The sequence below is a fragment of the Arthrobotrys flagrans genome (genome assembly GCF_004000055.1).
Source record: "Arthrobotrys flagrans strain CBS H-5679 chromosome Unknown unitig_0, whole genome shotgun sequence".
NCBI classification, from domain to species: domain Eukaryota; kingdom Fungi; phylum Ascomycota; class Orbiliomycetes; order Orbiliales; family Orbiliaceae; genus Arthrobotrys; species Arthrobotrys flagrans.
Genome location: NW_027137550.1, coordinates 2,113,417 through 2,135,646, shown reverse-complemented (window position 1 = coordinate 2,135,646; position 22,230 = coordinate 2,113,417). Strand labels below are relative to the sequence as shown.

The 22,230-nt window shown below is 44.2% G+C and overlaps 5 protein-coding genes across 5 annotated transcripts; 1 reads left to right on the top strand and 4 right to left on the bottom strand.

The window, feature by feature from the left end:
* Positions 1–6,589: 6,589 nt before the first annotated feature.
* On the top strand, positions 6,590–6,942 carry DFL_003714 (uncharacterized protein; the record flags this gene model as incomplete). Its single annotated transcript, XM_067632690.1, has 2 exons — positions 6,590–6,798; positions 6,855–6,942. 2 exons carry the CDS (start codon positions 6,590–6,592, stop codon positions 6,940–6,942), a joined length of 297 nt encoding a protein of 98 aa, XP_067490934.1.
* Positions 6,943–8,831: 1,889 nt separating this feature from the next.
* Positions 8,832–9,922, bottom strand: DFL_003713 (uncharacterized protein; the record flags this gene model as incomplete). Its single annotated transcript, XM_067632689.1, has 3 exons — positions 8,832–8,850; positions 8,901–9,326; positions 9,390–9,922. The coding sequence occupies 3 exons, from the start codon at positions 9,920–9,922 to the stop codon at positions 8,832–8,834; spliced, it is 978 nt and encodes a 325-aa protein (XP_067490933.1).
* An 836-nt stretch (positions 9,923–10,758) lies between these two features.
* DFL_003712 (uncharacterized protein) lies at positions 10,759–11,839 on the bottom strand (the record flags this gene model as incomplete). Its single annotated transcript, XM_067632688.1, has 2 exons — positions 10,759–11,773; positions 11,832–11,839. The coding sequence occupies 2 exons, from the start codon at positions 11,837–11,839 to the stop codon at positions 10,759–10,761; spliced, it is 1,023 nt and encodes a 340-aa protein (XP_067490932.1).
* A 2,297-nt stretch (positions 11,840–14,136) lies between these two features.
* DFL_003711 (uncharacterized protein) lies at positions 14,137–14,829 on the bottom strand (the record flags this gene model as incomplete). Its single annotated transcript, XM_067632687.1, has 1 exon — positions 14,137–14,829. One exon carries the CDS (start codon positions 14,827–14,829, stop codon positions 14,137–14,139), a length of 693 nt encoding a protein of 230 aa, XP_067490931.1.
* Positions 14,830–20,670: 5,841 nt separating this feature from the next.
* DFL_003710 (uncharacterized protein) lies at positions 20,671–21,630 on the bottom strand (the record flags this gene model as incomplete). The annotated part of the gene is made up of 1 exon (XM_067632686.1): positions 20,671–21,630. One exon carries the CDS (start codon positions 21,628–21,630, stop codon positions 20,671–20,673), a length of 960 nt encoding a protein of 319 aa, XP_067490930.1.
* Positions 21,631–22,230: the final 600 nt, after the last annotated feature.

Genomic DNA, 22,230 nt, shown 5'->3' with positions numbered 1-22,230 from the left:
ATTACCGAAATTAGTATTAAATTTGTGCGTTTAGACAGGCTAATTAGTAGACGCGAGTGGTTCGTAAAATAAGCGGCGTAGCCCCCGGCTAAGCGACAGGGTAAGTGAGAGGACCCAAAAATATTACGTAACACTATGGAGTCGCATGTGAAATATGGGAATTAGCTATGTGATATTAGGTGGTAACTAAATGCTAACCGCTCCGATATATTGTACCACCGCATATGTACATCTTGGATGCGCGGTTGATCAGCTGAAAGGTTGGTGCCCTGGATTGCGCGCACAACACTTGGCAAGAGACTAAGTGTCTAGTAATCCTAAAATCTGAAGCTGCCTTCTAAGCCTCATGTTGGAGTGTTCGATTAGTACTGTCTAATCAAAATGGATTACTTCATTCCATTTAAGTTATTGTATTATAAATGATTGTATATAGTTTACAATCTTGCTCTGTTTGCGAGGAAGTTCCACTGGAAACCGCAAGGTATTCTACACCTGTATCGCTACAAACGTTAACCGACCAAACCGAACCATAGAATCCACCACCACTTCCAGGCATATGGCAAGCCTTGATGAATGAAAATATCTGCATCACGTGCTGCAACAACTTAGTTTCTGTCGACCCAATTTTTTTTAGCCACAAAATTTAGAATAACCTTGGGTCTTCGAATCGATCGGAAAATATAAATATCGTCGCCATATATGGGTTAGACTAGCCGAGTTACTTGTCGACTAGTACGGCTGTCGTTAGCGCGTTACAACCTACCACTTTAGATTCATTAATGCAAAAATCCCCCCTATGGCGTATTGATTGTGAGTTCGGGGTTTGAAGTTATCTGTGCAATTGTGTCGCCGTGAAAACTCCGAAAAGGAATCAATTTTATAGTGTCTAAGGGATTTCGGGCGTTCTAATATGGGGAGGGTATCCGATGTGCCATATACACAGGTTGGTTATCGAGAGACGCTGATTCGCAAGCAGGTGGCCTAGAAGCTATCAGACCTGAAACAGGCGGTAGCTAAGTTGATGATATTGCCGGTTTGACAAACAAATAGGTGCTTGTTCCTATAGTATTATGGCATAAATCTGTTTTCGATCGTTAGAATCCTTAATATCCATGAAAATAACTCTGTAACTGAAACGGAGTCAAGCAGAAGGTTCAAATGAAAATGTTTTTATGGGTATAAGCATCTAGTAAAGATGTATCCGTAGCTGCAAAATGAAAGCTCCTCGAAATCTAAAGAAGCTAATACCAGGCCCAATACAGCACATCTAAGGAGTCTATTTGATATTTTGAAAAGGATGGAGGAATTACTGAAAAGCCATAATATCCCGATCGTGACGATAACTTTATAAAGTTACCCAAGCATATGTTGGAGTGCTGCGCAATCAGTATATTTGGATTCTACTGCATCGTAGCTTCCATTAACATTGTTCCCGTATAAAAGTTAGATTTGATAGCGACAGAAAGAAAAGAGAGAAAAGTTTTAGATCCTGAACTTTCGAGCGAAGCAAAAAAAAAAAACAGAAAAGACGAAAGGAAAGGAAGACGGAACTCAATATTGAGGGGTTATGGCTAGGTATTGCAATGCATCGGCGGCGAGTCTGGGTATTTGGTCATGGGACTGGATTTGCCTTAGCTTTCTGGAGGGGAGTCACATAGGGATGATCGAGCTCTGGGAACAGTAGCCTGTCAGGGTGCCATAGAAGTCTTTGCTCACATTACACGTTGCCACAGGGCCCGCAGTTGATTTGAAGTCATCCGTTGTCATCCAAAAAACCAGGCTGTGGATCTGCGCCTCTCGTTTTCTTTCGTTAAAAGTTTTTATTTGTTGCTAGCGGTATCTGCATGAGCGCGCAAGACCCAGCCATCTTTTATTCTACTTTCCGTAAAGAATTGCTCAAAGAAGAGGATGCAGGATGTTCTGCAGTTTGAGTTAATTATCGCCTACAATAACGCTGTGAGATGCATGTACAGCTCAGTAGACGGGGTTGCAAAACAGCGTCGGCAGCGCATGCACATTAGGAACGTCATTCATGAACACAGTTTCTCAGGTAGGTGTACGATAATTAGTCTACTTAAAATATTTACACTTCCTCTCAAGGATTTTATTTTTGTTTCAGTGCGCATGGGGTATAGCATCTTAACTGCAAATTTAATTGATGGAATTTGTTTATTCTCGAAATCAAGGATCGGCCGAGTCTAGGTGCTGCCTAACGCAAACTGAATGAGCCAGCTTAGACATTTTCTTCTCTCCTCAAGAATTCTTTCACACCACTGACCAGGTAATTCTGTATTCACATATATAGTGATTTAGCATAGTTTACTGTGATTGCGACATGTAAAAATCTGTATGTTCAGACAATTTTAAGTGGAGCGTTCTGAAACAACTTTCAATTCTTCAAGTGGTTCTATGAGTAAAGCGCTCTCGAGTTTTTGTGGGTGACGAAACCGTAGGCCTAGAAAACGCCCATGTACAAACTTTCGCATCTCCTGACTTCGTTTAGTACAGTTATTTCAATGCATTAATGTACAATAATGTCTTTCCAAAATTTCGACCGACTCAAAACAAAGCTTGCAGCCAGAGCAACAATATGGCAAAGCTTTGTTGCGATATCCATCTTCCGAGCGGGCGTGGGCTAAGTAGAAGCGGTGTATTGGTTTGACCAACATCTCCCACTTGCAACCGGGGACCAGACATTTTGGATTTCCAACGTTCCATGTAGATTGTATGCGACTTGTTACTCGTATTTTCCGTTGCACCAGTAACTGCAGCTTTTTAACACGATGCTCTCTGTTGTTGGTCAAGTTTGTTTTCTTGAAGTTTTCGCGTAGATTGTTTTTTAGGCTGGGGCTTCCAGCTCAGTCGGTTGTACGTGGACGCGAGGCGGTTGCGCCGATGAAGTAAACCTTGGTGTACTTTTGAAAGTCCAAATAGAGGGCGGCTTATGTGCTTTCCGGAAACTGTGGGTTTCGGTTCATCGCCAATGGTATTTGTGGACAGTTGTATCGCGATGTTGACGCCATTTGATTGCTGGTTATTTCCTGTGTGCGTGTTCATTTTAGTTTGGAGGTACTTGCGTCCGTCAAGGGCCGATTGAATTGAGAGGGTGGAGCAGACGGCTGGATATTGGATGAGATATGCCAAAAGTAATTTTAATTCTAATATCAAAAAATTTATAGTTAAACGAGCTTTGTAACTGTTCTTAGAAAAGCTTTGAATTCCTCCCTCCAGCTTTTTGGGCGACTAATATACTTTATATCAGCGAATATTTGGTTTGGGCCTCCGCCTATAGTTGTTAGCCAGACACGTGAATTTGTAAACATCATTCAGACAATTATTCTCCAAAGCATGCAATTACTCAGGGCCCCAATTCAGCAGACATGATGGTTCTCACTAAATTCCACCCCCCATTTTCCTCATCGATAGATCTTAGGATTATTCTTAGAGTTAAACATGTAACTAACGCAGACCTTTGGTCGATTAAAATTGCGACATTGCTATTAGTGGGTAGTTTAACCTCCCCTACCACGGTTTATGGAAAATTAATAGTGCTTAACTGAAATCACATATATAACGCGGTCAAAGCTAGTCTCACGGCCGAGCTGAAGCTATAGTTCATATGAATCAAGTTTCTTTTAATCTAGAATGAGCCTACGTTCAGAAACCAATGGTAGTTTCTTATTCCATCTTGAAGAAAAGGATTTGATCTTAGTAGATTTACTAGATTTAGATTCTAGCTTCCTGGTTGACTAGGTAGAACCAATGAAAGGATATGTTATATAGGTTCCATGACTTCGACCACGAAACCAATGATAGATATAATTGAAGTCTACATTGGTGCCAATAAGTTCTCTAAACTGTTTAAAAACGGTCAATTCATGGTACTGCTCGATTGCCCATGGTATTTATTGTGTTCTTTACACTAATGCCAGTGACTCCGCTTTGAAATTCTCTCTCCCAATCTTGCAAAGGAATGCTGGGTACTAGTGACAATGAGACAACCAAAAAAGCCAGCTTCTAATTCTGCTCACTAGTCCAGCTGTGCTCTTCAAAGTTCTAACGATTTCCTAGATATAAATGGCGGATCGTGGTAACTTCCTTGTTGAAAACTCGACTACCTAATAATTATCGGCATAGGGTCAAGTGCATTTGCTGCACTAGATGAAAAGGGGTTGTGCAAGTTAGCAGACCAGGTAAAAATGATTTGATAAATGCTATAGCGCTGATAAAGCGTAAATTACGAACCTTATATGTGAAGCTTCATCATCGTGAGCTTGGGGTACCTCTCGGCTAGTTATTGCTATTCAAACGTCTCTTTCTCGCTGTCCGGTTGCTCTTGGCCCGGTCTATGCAATGTCTGAAAAGTCACTGAGGATGGAAGAGTAAAAGGGAAGGAATATGGGGTGGGATATACCAGGTCTTTAGGTAGTTTTGAACAGCTCCAGGCTTTATATTGAGTATATTGACTTTGAATTAATGTAGAAGAAGACGCTCACTTTCTTACTGTTTGAGAAGATGTGAACAGAGACTATCAAAATAGAAATAATGTAGGGCGACTGGGAAAAATGCTCAAAAATACTGGGAGGTGTCGGGTATATTGAAGAATTATGGACCAGTATTCGCAATTGGCTTGCCGGGCGGGCGACCGACGTGTCGCCCCCCCAAGTAGACCAAAACAAAAACATAAACAAAGGCTCACAGGACAACAGTGCGCGGTCTCATGTCGCATGACGTATCAGAACTGCTGATGCCGACAAGCTTCGTTGTATTTTAGTAGCATCGAATCCGTATTTTAGCGGCCCGTTTGCTGTCTGTGCATGAGCTTGTCTTCACTAAACGAAACTGGAAAGTCCAAGCTAATACTGAATCACGCGTACAGCCACTAGACAGGGTTAAGACGTCTTTGATGTTACACAAAAGTTCGACAGCCCGCTCTTGTAGATTGCCTGCTCGCGCTATAACGCTACTAGTTGTCGCCTTCAATGGATGGCAAAAGCACTTTCAAATTAACCGTAGTATCAGTTCTAGAAACATCTATCAGACTGAAATGTGATGGCGGGCGTGAAAATCTGGCAGTAGGCATCCCGCACGACAAGTGAACCCGAAATTTTCTTTATATAAAGAGAATGTGCTTTCTCACATGTTTGAATACACGAGTTTAAGGTAGCCTCGATCGACTAAAGTACCGAGTACAATCCAGTCCTCGCGGCCCCGTTTATCTAGCCACACTGAAGAGAAAACATCAAATACCCTCGCTTTTCTAGATCTTAGCTATAGCCATTGAACTTAAGATCTGATTTGATTCTTCGAAATGCCATCTCGAAAAGCTACTCGCTCACAAACAGCAATGAAGGTGTGTGTGATAGCTCTAGAAGAATATTTCAGTCCCCAAAATACAGAATAGCCACTAAAAATCAGTACAGAAGTTAGCGCGAGTGGTGTACAAAGCCATAATTGCAAAAGTACCCGGACAATCTAGAAAACCTTGGGACAGGATAAACCTTTCCCTACAAGACCTAACTGTACATTTTCTTACAAAAAACGCCGGCCTCCACGTATACCAACATTCTTATCAATCGCAGGCAAGAGATATTATGTCTCGACACATTTACTATCGGATAAAATATCGCCGAAGGAAGTTCCTAGCTACCGGATGCAGATAAAGTCAAGGAGAAATATCGAGGACTGGACCATCATTGTGCTGCGTTACAGCTCGAGCTCCGGCCGGTTCAAGTGCTTAGTAAGCTCTTGAAACCCAATAAATTTTGTTTGGGCCACAGAGAAACTTATCTTATGGCGTTTAAAATATGTCATCTTATTACCGGGCAATTTTAGATCAAAGTTTTAGAACTTTGATCGAGGAGGTTGCATAGCAGCCTCGAATCTTTTTGAAAAGAACTTCATACAATTGTAACGAGTACGATAGGAAAGCACAGTTATCGCTTGTGAGATAATGACTGGCCGCTTTTTGTACAGTTATTTGGTAGGTTCTTGGGTCGTCGGCCGGCAGCTGTTAGTGCCAAGTCTTGGGGACGCCACTGTGACCCGTGCGCACAATTATCAGAGGTCCTTAAAACATCCATGTATTGCAGTTGGCAGCTTAGCATAGTAGTCTTTTCATACAGGTTACAATCCTCAAATGTAGTATATTAGCTAGTCTTCTACCTAGCTGTTCAATACGAGGGGATGTGAAAGGTATACACCTCTTCTCTTTAAATTCTTACCCACAACGGTCAGCCGAATAAGTTGCGTAGGATGGCGCGATCTTTTAGCGATCGCTAGCTGTATAAGTGCAGTAGTTACAGCAAAAGATTTCACCGGCCGGGTTGCACATGGAGGTACCGTGGGCTTGGGCCTAAAGCAGTGGGATCCAGTATGTGCCTATGCCTGTCGTAACTCCGCAGCGGGCTTCATGTTTGACTACGGGGAGTCCCACCACGGCATGGATAATGGCTCAATGATGATGCATCATATGCCGTCGCCCCAATGTTATGCTACCAACGACTTTTTCATGCAAACATTAGCTTAATGTATCCATACTCATTGTCCCGAAGATACACCTATTTCGAAGTTGGAGACATACTGGGAAATGAATGCGGCCGGGCGCAAGGATAACCAACCACTGCCAAAATATTCATACCAAGATGCTCTAGCCCGTGTCACCGACCCACCGACGGATATTGTCAATTCCACCGAAGTTCTAAATCGAACTTCGTTGGTTAACGAATGGTTCTACTCCGCCAACTACGGGGTGCTCTCTGCTATTGAGACGAATATTTCAGTTGACAATGTTTACACGTAAGTTCTACACCTACTAGTCGACGAGCTCTCTACTAATAGTTTAATTTTTTTAGTCTCATCATTTTATTGATGTGCACACTCGGACCGATACTTTTCTCCTTCGTCCCCTCCTTACCCATTCTGCAATCGCTAGTAACATAAATTTACTCGAACTTCATCGATCCACCAGCTTTTGGGTCTAGCCACGCTGTCCCATTGTATCCCGAACCTCTGGTATGAAGGCCTACAAGCCGTCGCAATGTCGGTCGCAAATCGCGTCGGCATGTTAAGCTTCGGAAACCTCATCCTGGCCATTCTCTATTCCAGTCGCAACAATCTCCTTCTCTACGTTAAAAATTGGTCTCGCTCTAAGTTTGTGTTGATCCATCGTTGGCTCAAATTCTTGACTATCATTCAAGCATGTCTGCACTCTGTTTTATACCTTCAGGCTCAAGTCGAAGCGGGCACCCATGCAAAAGAAGCTGCTTCTCCATATTGGTACTGGGGTATCATCGGTACTCTTGGGTTTACCCTTATCCTTCCGTTCTCTATCCTCCCTATCTGTCAGTAGATGTATGAGTTCTTCTTAGCTTCTCATATCATCTTGTTCCTCGTTGCTATCATTGGGACATTCCTTCATGTTTATTTCCGTCACTACTGGTAGTGGGACTATGAGATATGGGCTGCAGTTGCATTCGTACTTTGGGGATTCGACCGCTTCCTCATGAGGCCAATCAAATCGGTCCAAAACGGCCCCGTGAAAAGAGCCCACATCTCTATCGTTGGCGACGACTACCTCAAAATCGAGATCCCTAGCGTCGATGTACAAGGTCAAGCCTATCTATATTTCCCAACATTGACTTGGCGTGTTTGGGAAAGCCACCCGTTCTCGGTGCTACTCCTTGCCCTACGTCACGGAGCGCCACACCTTCTGAGGATTTAGAAACTGGAAAGGAGGGCGGTGCAGAGGCCAAAACAACTGTCGCTAGAGTTAGTGGGGGAGAGCAAAGAGGTCCAGGTATTGTATTCTTCATCCGACGTATGGGCGGGCTGGCATCCAAGCTTGCTGCGCACGCTGGAGGCACCAATGGTCTTCTAATACTCGTCAAAGGCCCTGAAACTTCTATTCTCTATTCACCAAATCCCCGGCCTTCTACCCAATACCCAAATGTGTTGTTCCTCGCCGGCGGCGTGGGGATTACTGGAGTTCTTCCACAACTCGATCGCCCATTCTTTCTTCCGTCCCAGGCACAACTAAGCTTTTCTGGGGCGTACAAACGGAGCCTTTAGTCCGAATCGTGGAAGATTTATTAGGCGAGCGAGGTTGTAAGTTCGTCGATGGAAGGCAAGATGGGGCGCGGCTGATATAAAGGTATCTGTTGGTGTGCATTTTAACCTTAAAGAAGTGCTAGAGGCCGAGCTATTGGGGGAGCATGGCGGTACCACAGTTATGGCTTGCGGGCCCCATCTATGAGAGATAAGGTTAGGGTATTAGTCGCCCAGCTCGGGAAGAGGGGCGCTGTAGTGAGGTTTACTGAGGACCAATATGGTTAGTGATTTGTAGTTAGTATAGTGCGTTATCGAGGTATCGTAGTATTTCTCCCTCAAATATGTAATGTTTACATCTGAATAGTCGATATCCTGTAGCGCAAATTTTGTGAGAATGCAGAGAAGCTCAATCTCTTGGCTGCCGGGCTTTCTATTGACCTCATGAGATTTTTTCCCAAAGCGTCGCAACCAGGATATCCATGAGGGGTAGCAAGCACCGAAAGAGGAAATCAGATCTGGATGGTATGTTATGATAATTTAGTTTACAATGGTAGACAACAGGAACTTGGATAATAGCGAGAATATGTGAGTTTACATGAAGGAATATCGCAGCAACGCACCCAATGTCAAAGAGTCCCTGCAGTATAACCATAGAAGAGCTGTTGATAGTTGTCAAGACGAAAAACACAACAAAGATATCGATACTCAAACAAACAGAAGTACCTTACAAGATACAGTCGGCCTAAATAAGCTCTTGGCCTCATCCAAAAGTTCAAAGTAGTTCACTTGGTGAATTCCATACTGGTCAGTCATATGATCATATAATTAGCCGAAGTATCTTCAAGAGTAACCAAAAGAACACCACGACCCCAATAACAGAAGCAACTTCCGGGTTCTCCACCGCAAGCAAATGCCCCACAGAAATCACAATCTTTGTCCCATTGACCATAACCAGAAACGTAAGAAACGCCACGAATACTGTCATAACAGGTGTGAAAACCTTCTCGCCAAGCCATTTGACCACCGTATCATCAGGGCTTAGGTAGTGATACTTTGCGAATTCGACGGGGTCGAGTCCGTCCGTCTCTCCTGGATATCTATCTTGATATTGGGATTCGTCGTCTAAGTTGGTGAAAATGGCGGTTTCATATCGACCGGTTTCAGGGTTGAACCAAATCTTCTTCTTGGTGTAAATCACGTTCGAACGGGTGAGTGATCGGTATTCTGCGCGGATGTTGAAGAGGTCCCATCCTCCATCAACTGGAGGGTAACGGAATCTGGTTGGCATAAAAGTTAGCAATATTAACCCTTAGGAGAAAGAAATCTAAGAGATCACATACGCCAACTGCCTCCATTTTCCCGGTCGTCTGACATTCGCCCCAAGCCAACTGGAAAACCAGTAGACTATGTAAATGTACAACTGTATCAAAGCATATATCCACTCCCTAACTTTTTCCGTGATGCGATACCTTTGTCCACAATTAAACACCTGCCGAACATTCTCTCTCTGGTTCTCAAGTTGCTCGGGCCTTGGCGCACCGCCTCCATCCAGAACATGGCTTTCATTGATATCTACCCACTTCGGTTTGGGGGCTTCAGCTGGCTCCGGCCGAATGATTTCGAAAGGTCCTTTGCGTTCAAAAGACGTATATATTGGGATTCGGGTGAAAACACTCCCCTGAAGTCGTTCTTTGAAGAGTTCATTCGCCTTGGTGTTAACCAGACGAACTAGATCCAGGTTTGCTGGTGCTTCTGTCTTTTTAGCCGCGAGTACGCCAGGAGTTAATCTACTGTAGTAGGCTGCATTGTTGGACTTTAGGTCTGGATCAGGGATCTTGTTGCGAAGACCTGTGGGCTGCTTTGGGACGCGCATAGACAATTTTTTGGGGGCGGTTTTTTTTTTTGAAGTATGCCGTGGAAGATTTTGCACATGCGAGAAGACTGCGGAAACTCTATTTAAAGCTATGAATAATCCGTATCAGTATACAAGCAAGGGAGAAGGTTGAGGCCTATAAAATGTGACTATTGAACATCATCGGGCTTAGTTTGGGAAAGGTGAAGACGGTCCATTATGAGTTCATAGAAGCTAAACACCGCGACTCTTTCGTTTTGAACTACGTTCCACCATCCCTACGCGTTTTACGCGGGTGGAGAACAAAGGCACAGTCTTACCACGAATGAGATTGAAATCTGTTTTATGTTTCTCATTGTTGCAAACCATAGTAGGTGATTTCAGTGCCACCCAACAGTATGGGTGACATACTGTGGCCCTTGCAAACAAACGACACGGCTACGAATTTTTATTTCAAGGGATACAGTACGCCAAAGCCAAAAGGCGAGAAGCCAAAATTTATTCTTTCGATGGTGACTTGTACTATTTAGTGTTGTAAACAGTACAGGTTGACGACCCAAGAATATTCCATGAGCAAAGCTTTAGATTGGGCCAGGAATAGGCGGTTTAGGCTCAAAAATACTCAAAGAATTACTATAAAGTGAAGTAGTAAGACCATTGGTCTAAAAATAAGAGAACCTGCCGCCATTAGTTCAAATAACGATTAACTAAGACCATAATCCGACATCTTCGCTCCCCTATTTTTTGCGACCCTCGTCATCAGCATTCTCATTTTGCTTAGCTGCGTAATAATCTTGCCATCGCTTAAAAACTCTATCCCTCTGCGCTCTCGCGGCCGCTGCTTTTTGGTTGACGTTCTAAGTTGCCCAGTAGGCGACGACGAGATAGACGACCATGGCGGCGATCAAAACGAGACAAAATTTCTTAATCTTCCACAATGTCTGTTCCGATTCATCATTTTCGTCATCGATTTCATTGTCGTTTGATGTCTTCAGTTTCTTGAAGGCTTCTAAATCTTTGCGAAGTTTAGAATTTTCGAGTTCTGAGGCTTTGACTCTGGCTTGGAGATTTTGGATGACGTTAGCCATATCGAGTAGCTGCTCCTCAATTGAGTTGAGATGTTTATCTGCCTCTGTCGCTCTAAGCTTCAATTGTTGGAGTTCAACAAGAGCCGAGAGGGTAAGAACGCATTCCTTCGATTTGACGCGACCCTGATCTGCAACCGCCGAGGTAGCAACGCTTTGCTTTTTCTTTTTTTTAGCAATCCTAATGTAGGATGTAGTACGAAGCCCGTCTCCGGATGGACCTCTGACATTATCGAATGAAGGTGGAGCACTTTCATCACGGTAAGGCATGACGAATTTAACCAGCTTCTTACTCGGAGGGACAAAGATTTTGGTGGCCTTTGACGCAGAATTAGTGTGAGTGGACGATTTGGGGCCTCGGGGGAGGGTATAGTTGTCATCTAGAAGAATGGCGTTTTCTAGAGCGACATCGACACCGGGAGGCGTTTGACGATTTATATCAGTATTGTAGGTAGACGGTGCTTGAAGCTTCGTTTTGGTGTCGTCACCGGATGTGGTTTGGTTTTTTTTATTCTTCTCACGGTTAGTAGTGGGGACCTTGGATTGATACTGGAAGTTAAAATTAACGTCCTGGGAGGAGGTGAACGTGAATGTCTTCTGGGAACTGGGTGCTCCATTGAGTGTGTTTGAGATAGGATTATCTCTAGTAGTCGTAGGAGGCATGGTTTCGTTGTTCGAGGCAGTGCCAGTGATACTACAGTCCTTCTGTTGAAGATTGTAAGCTGAAATCGATCGAGAATTGGTGTTTGGCGCTTTCTCGGTAGGTTTATGCCCCTTATTCAATCCTCTACAATCACCACGTCAGGGAAGCATGAAAGGCTATTTTGATACTAGTGAATACATACCCGGTCATTTTGGACTTCTTGAAGCGGTGTAAACTACAAGTTTACGTTGTGCAGGGAGTGGAAGTGGACGTGGTGAGAGATGTGGAGAAGGATTGAGGTGGAAATTGAAAGTTTGCCGAGGGGAGTACATTTATACTCTAGGGCGGTGAGGATATTGTCAATATATACGCGCAGGATCCAGACACTGACTTCAGCATATGGAATCCTTTCCAACCACCAATTCTCCATTTCAGGGCAATAATTCTAAATTTTCTATTTTCCTGCCAGCGGCCAACCCAAATTTCTACGATTTAGTGTTCGCCAATCAAATTAAGCTCGCAAACATCCAAGTAAAATCGTCCAAGGATTATTCTATTTCTATTACTAAGTTAAGAAACACTAATGAATGTATAGCTCAGTTTCCAAAACCCTGGCAGGAAACCTTAGACGTAAAGCTTTGCTAAGACGCTTCCGGGCGTAGGAAATAACCGTTAACCCAGGCCTAAGGCTCTAAAAAGTAAAGCCATGTTTAGAGATAGGAGTGTCATTTATGGAATCCCGGAAGTAATGACGCTCTCCCCAGGTGTAGTTGGTGAAATGATTCTCACATTCTGGTCTCTTCCCTCCGTCATACTTTCCTCAATTATGTAAGAAATAGAAACAACCGCTTTACCGATAACGGACTTCATACTCGCCCCTACGCTGAAAAGCACACTCTTGAGATTGACATTTCAGGTGAGGAGAAGTATGATTAACATTAAGGGGATCCAGATAATCATTAGCGCGATCCTGGATCATTCGTCTGCTCGCGGTACTTTGGGTAATTGTATATTGGCGAATTCCCAAACCTGTCCCGCATTGTACGTTCTTTAGATATGAGTTATTTGAGTAGGGCTAGGCGTCCTTGCCTAACACTCACTTGGTCAAGTTTTTCAAGTTCGAGCGGAAGGGCAAGTTTTCTCTCCCAATCCTTCAAATATGCCTCGATTTCTTATTTGTTAGAGTTTTAACCAGGGATATAGGATATCGAAGACTAAATAACATATCTGAAAGTTCTTCTGAATAACCCCTCACAGAGGTTTCATTTCGCTTTCTATTGCGTGGACTATTATCTTCGGACATACTATACTGCACTGAATTCACGAACCGATGTAATATCACCCGTAATATGGATAGGTTGAGATTAGGCACCGTAGTCGAGCGGTTCAGATTTGGCGCTGTTTAAACTTTCGATAGCTACTAGAAATAACAGCTTTTTTTACAAGAACTCTAAGGTATATATACTTATTTACTCTGTGGGAGCTAGGCTTCATCCGAGGCTCGCCAAATTCGTTTGGCAGAGGTATAGTATTCCATCGTTGAAAGAAGTTTAGATTTCATGCATGAACCCGGTAGATCGGAAGGGGTCTAAAGCATATTGGAACCGATCATACTTACGAACTCATGCTCCAAACAGAACTAAAATTGTTTTTCTACAGCAAAACGGGAAAGAAACAAGAATGTGGTAATTTAGCTTGCCAATGAAAGGGTCATTCAAATATGCATTACCTATTTTGACACACACATAAGGACACTTTACTTAATTTTTACAGATCTTGGAGGCGTGGGAAAACCCACTAGTTTCATTAGAATTGGCTAATGTACTCCTGAAACTAGAGGCAGTGTTTAGAAACGAGTCGTAATAACAATGCCATTGGCCTATGTAAGGGATAACCTAGGGCAGTAAATGCTAACGTAGGTGCCAGAAATTCGACTCAGCAAGGGGTAAATGAAACAGGCCATCGAAATGAAGTCAGTCAGAAACAAATGCTTGGGATGGCCGAATACAATCCACGCATAAAAGAAAAACTAAAACAAAACCTTTAAATCATTTAGAGGTCGATCTTGGAGACAATTTTTGCAGTAACCCTGGTGAGAATCAAAGCGGTCGATTGTTCGTTGGTCGGAGTCGTAGGGGCATCGGTAGCTGTAGCGATGGTCTGACATCGGTTGAGGATAAAGGTATCCCAGAGACGAGAGGGGCTTGCTTTTCGTGCATGCATTGCAGGGAACAGATAACAACGACGGCCAGAAAGAGGAAGAGGAAATAGGTGGCGAAGCAAATGACATTGCGTCGGGCGGGCAGGATCCTAGGCTCGATGGGCAATTCTTTGTCTGAGGTATGAGGGACAACGTTGGGAGTGATGGCCCCGCCATGGCCGTTTCCTTGACGTCGAAGATATTGTTGTTGAACCTCAGGGCTGCCATAGCGAAGAATCATTCGGGGCTCGATATTCTCTTCGTAATCTTGGACCTCGCGTTCTAGATCCGAAGAATCTATCATGTGCTACAGAATTTGGACATCAACCTCAAAGCCATCACCCTGAAATTCTTGATCTCGTTCCTCTGCCTCCTCAATCTCCTCAAATTCATCAACGCCTTCCTCAATCTCATCCTCATCATCTGCATCAGCACTCTCACCATCATCATCCAAAAGTTCATCATCACTATCGTTGTGGCCTTCAATTCCGTCGGCGGCGGCCTCGAGATCCGAGTTAGCGGCCGTAGATGGTCCTGAATTTGACAGGGAATTGGACCTCTCTCGAGCAGATCTGGAACGGCTAGCGGCGCGTTGATTTTCCTTTAGGCACCAAAGGACAAATTGGTACAGAAGCCAGCCAACAGCATCGGCCTCGCGATCTCGGCCTATGAGTTTTCGAGTGAGAGGAGCATTGAAGAGATCCATATGTTGGCTCGCAATACGGCAAAGAAGCTCGCATTCGCTGGTTAAACGGAGGTTCAAGCCGGGAAAATCTGGGTTCAACTCGATGATATTTTCCAAGACAAGGCGGACAGAACGCATTTCGTCGTCTCGAAGGACGAGATGAGATTGAAGACTATTGTAGCCAATGTCCGAGCGATGGAGGATTGAAGTTGGGATGGTATTCGGTCGAGTGGAAGATAATCGAATGGCACGTCTAGACAAAGACGAACCGCTACTACGGCTCTGTTTTGATCTGCTCTGCCTTGAGCTCCTCATTATGAGACTATCTATTCTTAGTCCGGGACTCTAGCCAATCTCGGGAGTAGAACCTACCTTGCTTGGCTCAGAAAGAGCCCTGAATGGGGGTTGATGATTCGGCAGAGTCGTGGAAAAGCTTAAGGTGGTGATGAGGGTTGATAGTTTGGTTGGTGGGAGGTGAATCTGAAGCAAGAGATAAACATGCAATCATCGATTGAGGGATCGGTGTCTTCTACAAAAGCCAAGTCACAGGGAAGCCAACTTCTTAATTGTGGCGGTTCTACTATCTTACCACCGGGACGATTGTTACAGGTTCTTCTTGGAAATCGGGGGTGCCAGGGCATCATGAACTAACATTTGGGGTCAAAGATGTCCCGGAATAGCCTCGAGACCAGGCGCTCTTGAGGCAGAGGACCCAGAGCATAAGATCTAGAATTATTATTTACATTATTTTGCAAAGACAATTGATGTTAATGTCGAAACCAGTATATATGCAATTAGCTTCAGATACCTTATAGGCTTATCTCAGGTCCCCAAAGTAGTGGCATTGATGTCTTTCGGTGTAAATAACCTCACTAGCTTCAATGATCCACAATATCTTGATTACCATAGCAAAGCCGACAATAGCTAAATAACTGATAGTGCCCTTCCACTGGGCAAAAACTCCCAAATTGCCCTTCCAATACCTTCGACAGATGGTGAGTAGTCCGACCGGTATACAGGATAGTCCGATCAAAAACAGCATTTCCATTGTGGCAATGGGGAATGCGGTTGTCCAAAAAGAAGATGTCATGATTAAAAGCAGAATAACCATTTTAATATTCTTGCTTTCCGCCTTTAACTCCGTTCTATGCTGCAAGCTAACAGGGTGCAGTAATCTTCGTCTTCGGGACGGGAATGAGGCTCGGGAACTTGTCGAAATAATCACCCGTGAAAATCGAAGTAAAAGAACTTTAAGCTTCGATAGAATTCGGAAAGGGTTCATTGTAGTCATCCACAGTCTTGTCTTCAATCTCCATAGGGGGTTGGACTTCTTCCGTACTTTCACACGGTGCAATATCCTTTTGTGGACACCGTCTTTTTGTTTAATTTCGAGGTTTGTGGGCGTAACGTTTGTCAATTGGTTGTGTTCGTGATTCTCAGAGCTATCCAGCGTAGAGTATTTCCCTTCTGGCTTAGAATCCGAAATTTCATCTGCTTTGCCATTATGTGTAGAAAATCGCGAAGGCGGCAAAACAGGAGTTTTCTTCCCAACTGTTGTCCTTAGTTGTCGGGTAGATATATCTTGATCCACGGCTTTCGGTATGGGTTTTGTATTTTCATATAAACGTTTCTTAGGAGGTGCCATTCCGTTCCCTGTTCTAAATTTGAATCGCAATTTCGATAGACCGTAGGTTATATCCTACCGTTTTTTGACGCTCCTGGTGTAGTGATTCGAATACGTGGATTTCGAGACTAAATATGACCATGCATAATTTTCGACATGTCGGAAACCCCGATGACGCCTAGATTTGCAATGTGTGACTTCTCATTATGCTGAATATTTGTTTAGGTTTGTGCATTTACGGTCGATCGACTTGTTGGTTGCGTGTTAAGTTGGTTGTGCCGCATATCGAACAAAGAAATGGCTGTCAGAGCTAGTTCCATGTTAACGTGTTATATTTCCAGCTTTGAAATCATCTATTCGTTGTTTGTAATGCTACCTCGCGTGTGAAAATAGTGTATCCTATTAGTTTGTCAGCCGGTGCCATTAGACACCACAGACTTGGTTCCGATTTTGCACCCACAGCCAGGAAAGGAGTACATAATTCAGCCGCACTGATTTCTTTCCCGCGAATTACAACATCCGGCATCCAGCTATTTTGTCCCAGAAACCTTCCTGATATTTAGCTACATATTCTTGAATTCATGTATTTGGCTAGCCACCATATTTCTCGGCTAACTCTGTGGGATCTAGATCCGGATTGGATTCCTTCGTCCAAATATCTCCGTAGCTGTCACACCGTTAAAACAACTAAACTCAATGGACGGAATGATCTTTCGGCCTACATACGTCGAGCATTAACTACTCAAGTTACAATGACCGAAGCATACTATAGACTGGCTATTAATACTCAGCAGAACCTTTCAGAAACCTGTTTAGGAACGATAAATTAGGAGTAAAGCTAGCACTAAGAATGAACTATCGGAATTCTATTTCCTGAGAAGAGAAACTATGTTCTCCCGTACCTCTCTATTACTGAACCACGCCTACTAGAGTGTCTCCTCCAAATCCACTATAAATATATGGGCACCTTGGCGATCCTCTCCCTCATCATAGCTTTTAATCCCGAAATACTTGTACATCTTGATATTTTGATCGGTAAATCCAGTCATCCAGGCAAGAAAGTCCGATGCAGGTTTCTTGACTGCTGCCGGCGGTTGAACCCACGGGTTCCTCAGAGCTTCTTTCCCTCTCTCGGTGTAACTAATTATGCAGGCCTTCCCGGTTTTTGTTAGATATCAATTACACGGCATGGAGATAATAAAACAAGCTAACCTCTTTGATAAAATCCTTTCCAATCTATGTAGCCATGTGCATTGCTTCGATTTCCTGTGTTCCAGCAGTGTCTTCAAGCTGCCCCTCTCTGACCCTTCGAGCTTTGCCATTTGTGATCTCAGCTTTGAGAAATCCACGATCTAGCCACTCAATTATCCGTAGAAATTCATGAGACTTCTAGAGCCACATTTATTCCTTAGTCCAACTCGGTAAGTTAATTCAGTCGTGACTCCAGCACCAGTTTTCTCGTTAAGAACAGTAGTAGCTGCGAGGAACTAATTGTATCCCTTCCGATTATATCCAGTGAAGTTTATTTCCTTCGCATCGACGTTCATCCCCAATGTTTTCGAAAGAACTTGTGCAGCTCCATCCCGGCTGTATCTGAGACGGATAATTTTTGTGGAACTCTTTCAATAGGGCTTTCGGGGATAGCTTGGTAACGATAAGCGTTTCGGAGCGGGTACCGGGTTGTTAGGCTGATGAATGTTGACGGTGCGATTGGATCTTGGTTGGTGAAGCTGGTCGTTGTCAATGAGGGCATCAAACAACACATCATGACGGAGTGCTACACCGCACAATACCACATCTCTGAATTGCAATTAATATAGGGTGTATATGGTCCTGTAAACTAGACAACGATGTAAATATACTATTCCATTATACTAACAGCTAATTTATTTGACATCTTCTATGTAGCCTGGATTCTAGGCTGTCTACCTTCTTTCGGATGAGTGTGCTGTGCTCCGGACTTTCCTCTATCCTCTGCAAGGTCCAACGACAACATCCATTGCCATCACCAAATTCATCCGACCACTCAAGCCTGGAGAGACGTTAAATATTCCGTCTGCTAATCAACATCTTCTTCAGCCACTCAAAAACGATGAGTTCACCCTCCCAATCTGAAAATAACCAAATCACTCCCTCGCAAATGTAACCGTACTCCTTTCTCACAGACCGATACGAGAGGTTACCGCCTTAAACCCAACCAACTTCTCAAGCACCATAAAGGAATGAAATACTTGACTCCAATGAAACTCTTCATTTGTAAAATCCGCACTAAGACTTTCATCTTGATTCATACTCTTCATTCCTTCCTCTGCGATATCCATGCCGTAAAGGTGTATCTTTTCGACGTCCTTCAATTCGTCGACAAGATCCAAAAGCTTTGGTTCATAGTACCTAGTCCTTCGAGAATTAGCAAGGTCAGATTACGCGAACAAGGGATTTCGATGTTCTGAATGATGTCGCTGGACATGTAGATGCTTCGAAAAGACAGTCTTTTGATGCCATCAGGCATATTCTCAGTGAAACGTGACATGATCAAGTTATCGTTGCAGCGGAATCTCTCCGAATATATCTTCATCTCTTTTGCATCACGGATGAACATGGGCAACCCGATGTTGGACGATATATATCCGAAGTAATCATTCTGGAATATCTCGTCAACCCACTCGTAGCCGGCCTCTCGATATCCCCGGAGATTTGGAAAGTCACGCCAACGGTAGAAGTATAAGTTTATTTTTTCAACTCAGCAGATTTAAGAATGTTCAGGAGGCTTCTGAGAGTGTGATATGGCGACCAGTCGGTTCATCTTTGAAAATGAATTATTCCTATCAAAAACGGTCGGGGGTTCGCAGAATGTAATCGATTTAAGTAGTTTGGAGGAGCTGCTGAGAAGATCCCCAATGAGAGCGATTTCCCATCTTGGGTCTGTATTCCACTCTAAGATGGCCCGTTGAATCAGATTTTCACAAGCAGCAATAAGCCATCATCCGATATCCTAACCTTGTATTATGTCATGACTATATCCAAATTGGATATTAAAGGAAATGGTGAGATAGAGAGATGTCTCATATAGTGAGCCAGACGATTTTGATGCCCACGAGTGAGCTCTTGAGCCGCTTTCTTGGTGTGTTCACTGTTATAACAACGTCGGATCATCAAAAAGGCCAGTAGGGTAGCAATCCTCTCGAACTTCCGACAGACTAATCTTAGGCCAAACAAGGTCCTACTGTCTACCTATCACAACTCTTGTCCCTCAGCTCTGCTTTCCTGTTCCTGGGGTTTGTCTCGATGCTCGTTAATATCGTCCTTAAAGTGGGGTTGTAGACTCGGTCCGCACTCCAGATCACGCTTCAGATCACATTCAGAGAAAATCTCCCATTCGGGGTTGTCACCGTGTCGACATTGAAGTACGAAATTATCTAGGGTTTTATCTGAAACTCAGCGAAATCCACAAAGGTTATACCGACATTATGCATGCCGGCACTTTTGCCTTTAAAGTCGTCTAGGAGTGGTCTGGTATATCTAGAATAGTCTCAACAAGGAGTTTAAATTTCAACGTACTCGATGCCAAATTTCTGTTGGAAACTTCGCAAGAGCCATGACTAGCTAACAGAGAATGGTATGAGGAGCGACGGAGCGAGAACATTCATGCGGGTGTGAGCGATGATGGAGCGCGCGTGAAGGAGCGCTAGATCATGACTATGGCGACCATGGAACATAGACAACCGTTTTGTGTTTTATGGATCCGTTTTGGACAAAACGCAAAGATTCTATTGGCCGCTGTCGCTAACCTTTACCACTCTTGGAAGACCAACACAACTTATGTCAAGAAAAACTTTGGTTGAAATCTGTGGAGTATTAGGTTTTCGATTCACATATCAGCATATATGATACATTTTCTTTTTACTTGCTTAAGTTTATAAAGTATAGGGGAGGAAGCTAAAATCTCGACATAATAAGCACAAGAAATTAGACGTTGACACCAGGGCCTGAGTAGTCTGTACAGTCACAAGTCGAGTGCTATCCCAGGACTACATTAGTAGATTCTGTACTGCCCTGCTACAGCAAACTTATAGATGCTAGACGAAGCTTCGAAGTTCCAAGGCACCACGGTACCGCCTCTTCCTGCCTACCAGCTTCCCAAATGCGTGGATCCCCTCTCATATTTCTTGTCAGGCGGCTTGATTTCTATTTCTACGCAAAGTTTTGATACACCTTTGTCCTTTCGAGATTTTAGATAACTATAGATTATATGTATGCCCATGAGACTAGGTTAGAAAATTAGTTGAAGAAAGTCATTCATGCTCAAAAAATAATATTGGGTTGCTACATCAAAAGAGTTTCCTCCCGGTGCAGACTAATATATACACATCATAAAAGATAAAAAAAAGGGCTGCGAGCACAAACAAAGATGCATCCGCCAAATGGTGGGTATATATACATATGAAGGGACCCCCTACCCTTCTAGGGATACCGATTCCTTCAAAATCCTACCTCCTTTCAAAACAAAATTCAATAGCTGGTTAAAGAAACATTTATAGGCACTGGGAGTAGTATGGGTTAAGAACTTGACAGGTTCCCGATGCGCAGGAAGTTGGGCCAGTCCAACCTTCGCCACCGCACTGTCCGTACATCGGGGCGCCACTTCCACCACTGCTACCGCCGGGAGTAGTAGTTCGGGTGGTCTGAGCGGCAGCGGTAGTAGTGCGAAGGGTAGTTTGAGCAGCAGTAGTTGTTGGGTTACCGCCGCCACCGCACTGCTGCTGCTGAACTGCACCACCAGGGGCAACGTATGTCTTGCCATCGTTATCGGGCTTGCCGGAAGTTCCGTAAATGTTGAGGAGGATACCAGGGTCGCTCTGGGAGTAAGAGCCTGGGAAGCTGAGGAAGTTGGAGCCAGTCCAGCTGCCGGAGCCGCCGACTCTAAGTTGAGCGCAAGATGTGTAGAATTGCACACCCTGGCTGCTGTAGGCGCTGTGGAGAGCAATGATCTCGGCACGGGCGAGGTAGTCACCTGGAGCCAAGCAGGTTGGGAGGTTTGCATACCACCAACCGTTGTTTTGGATCATGGTGTCAACACCCCACTTGCCACCGCTGAGACCCTCAGAGGCAACCTTAAACCATCGTTGGCCGGTCTTGGAGGCAGAGGCTGCGTTATCAACCTTGGCGAGGTAGAGCTGGATGGGTCCCTTGTGGGAGGAAGCGATCGGGTTGTCTGGGTCATTAGAACCCTGTGGGCCACCAATGACGTGCTGCCATTGAAAACCAATTTTGTCACCTGGAGCGACATCGATGATAGAGCTGGAAGTGGTTCCACTGGCACCACAGATGATATCTTGGGAGCTGACGTCTCCGACGGGGTTATTGTTTCCTGGGGCGCGGATACCAGTCAAGAGACCCTTATCGGCTCCATTGACGGAGATCCTTTGCATAATTGCGTGGGCATTGGCAGAGGCAGCCAGGCCTACAGCGGCGGCAATAACAGAGACCTTCATGTTTGATAGAGATTCGTAACGAAAAGAGGATTCGTGAAATTTGTTGTTTTTGTTGCAAAAATTGTGAATAGAAGGAGACGTCAAAGGAAACCTGTTCCCAAAGATATCAGCTGGATATGTGATCCCGATCGCTAGGATATTGATGAGAATGGAGAAGCATGATGAGGAGCGACGAGGCGTCCATTTTATAATCCAGCTTCTTGTAGGGAATAGGTTGTAATGGGTATATAATATCAACAACTTCCTTGTTCATGAACGAACAAGATTCGATTCAGGCGTTGTCTTGCAAACATAAGCCGATATATTCGAGACGGAACCCTAAGCCGGCAGCGGTTTTGCGGACCGCGGGCTTCACAGCCGACAAGTCTGTCCAACGTGACCAAGAAAGAGTCCTCCACATCCATCCTCCGACCCCAACATGGTGTGGCCAGATCGAGCCAAGTCGAAACTTAGCCGGTTTCTCCGCACTACGATTGGCTCAATTCATAATACCCCTGTCGTAGCCCTCTATCGGATATGTTCGCCGGGGATTTTTCGAAACCCAGGCGAGAAAATGTTTCATGGCTTTGTATCGAGGAAATTTGGGGGTATGACAAAGGT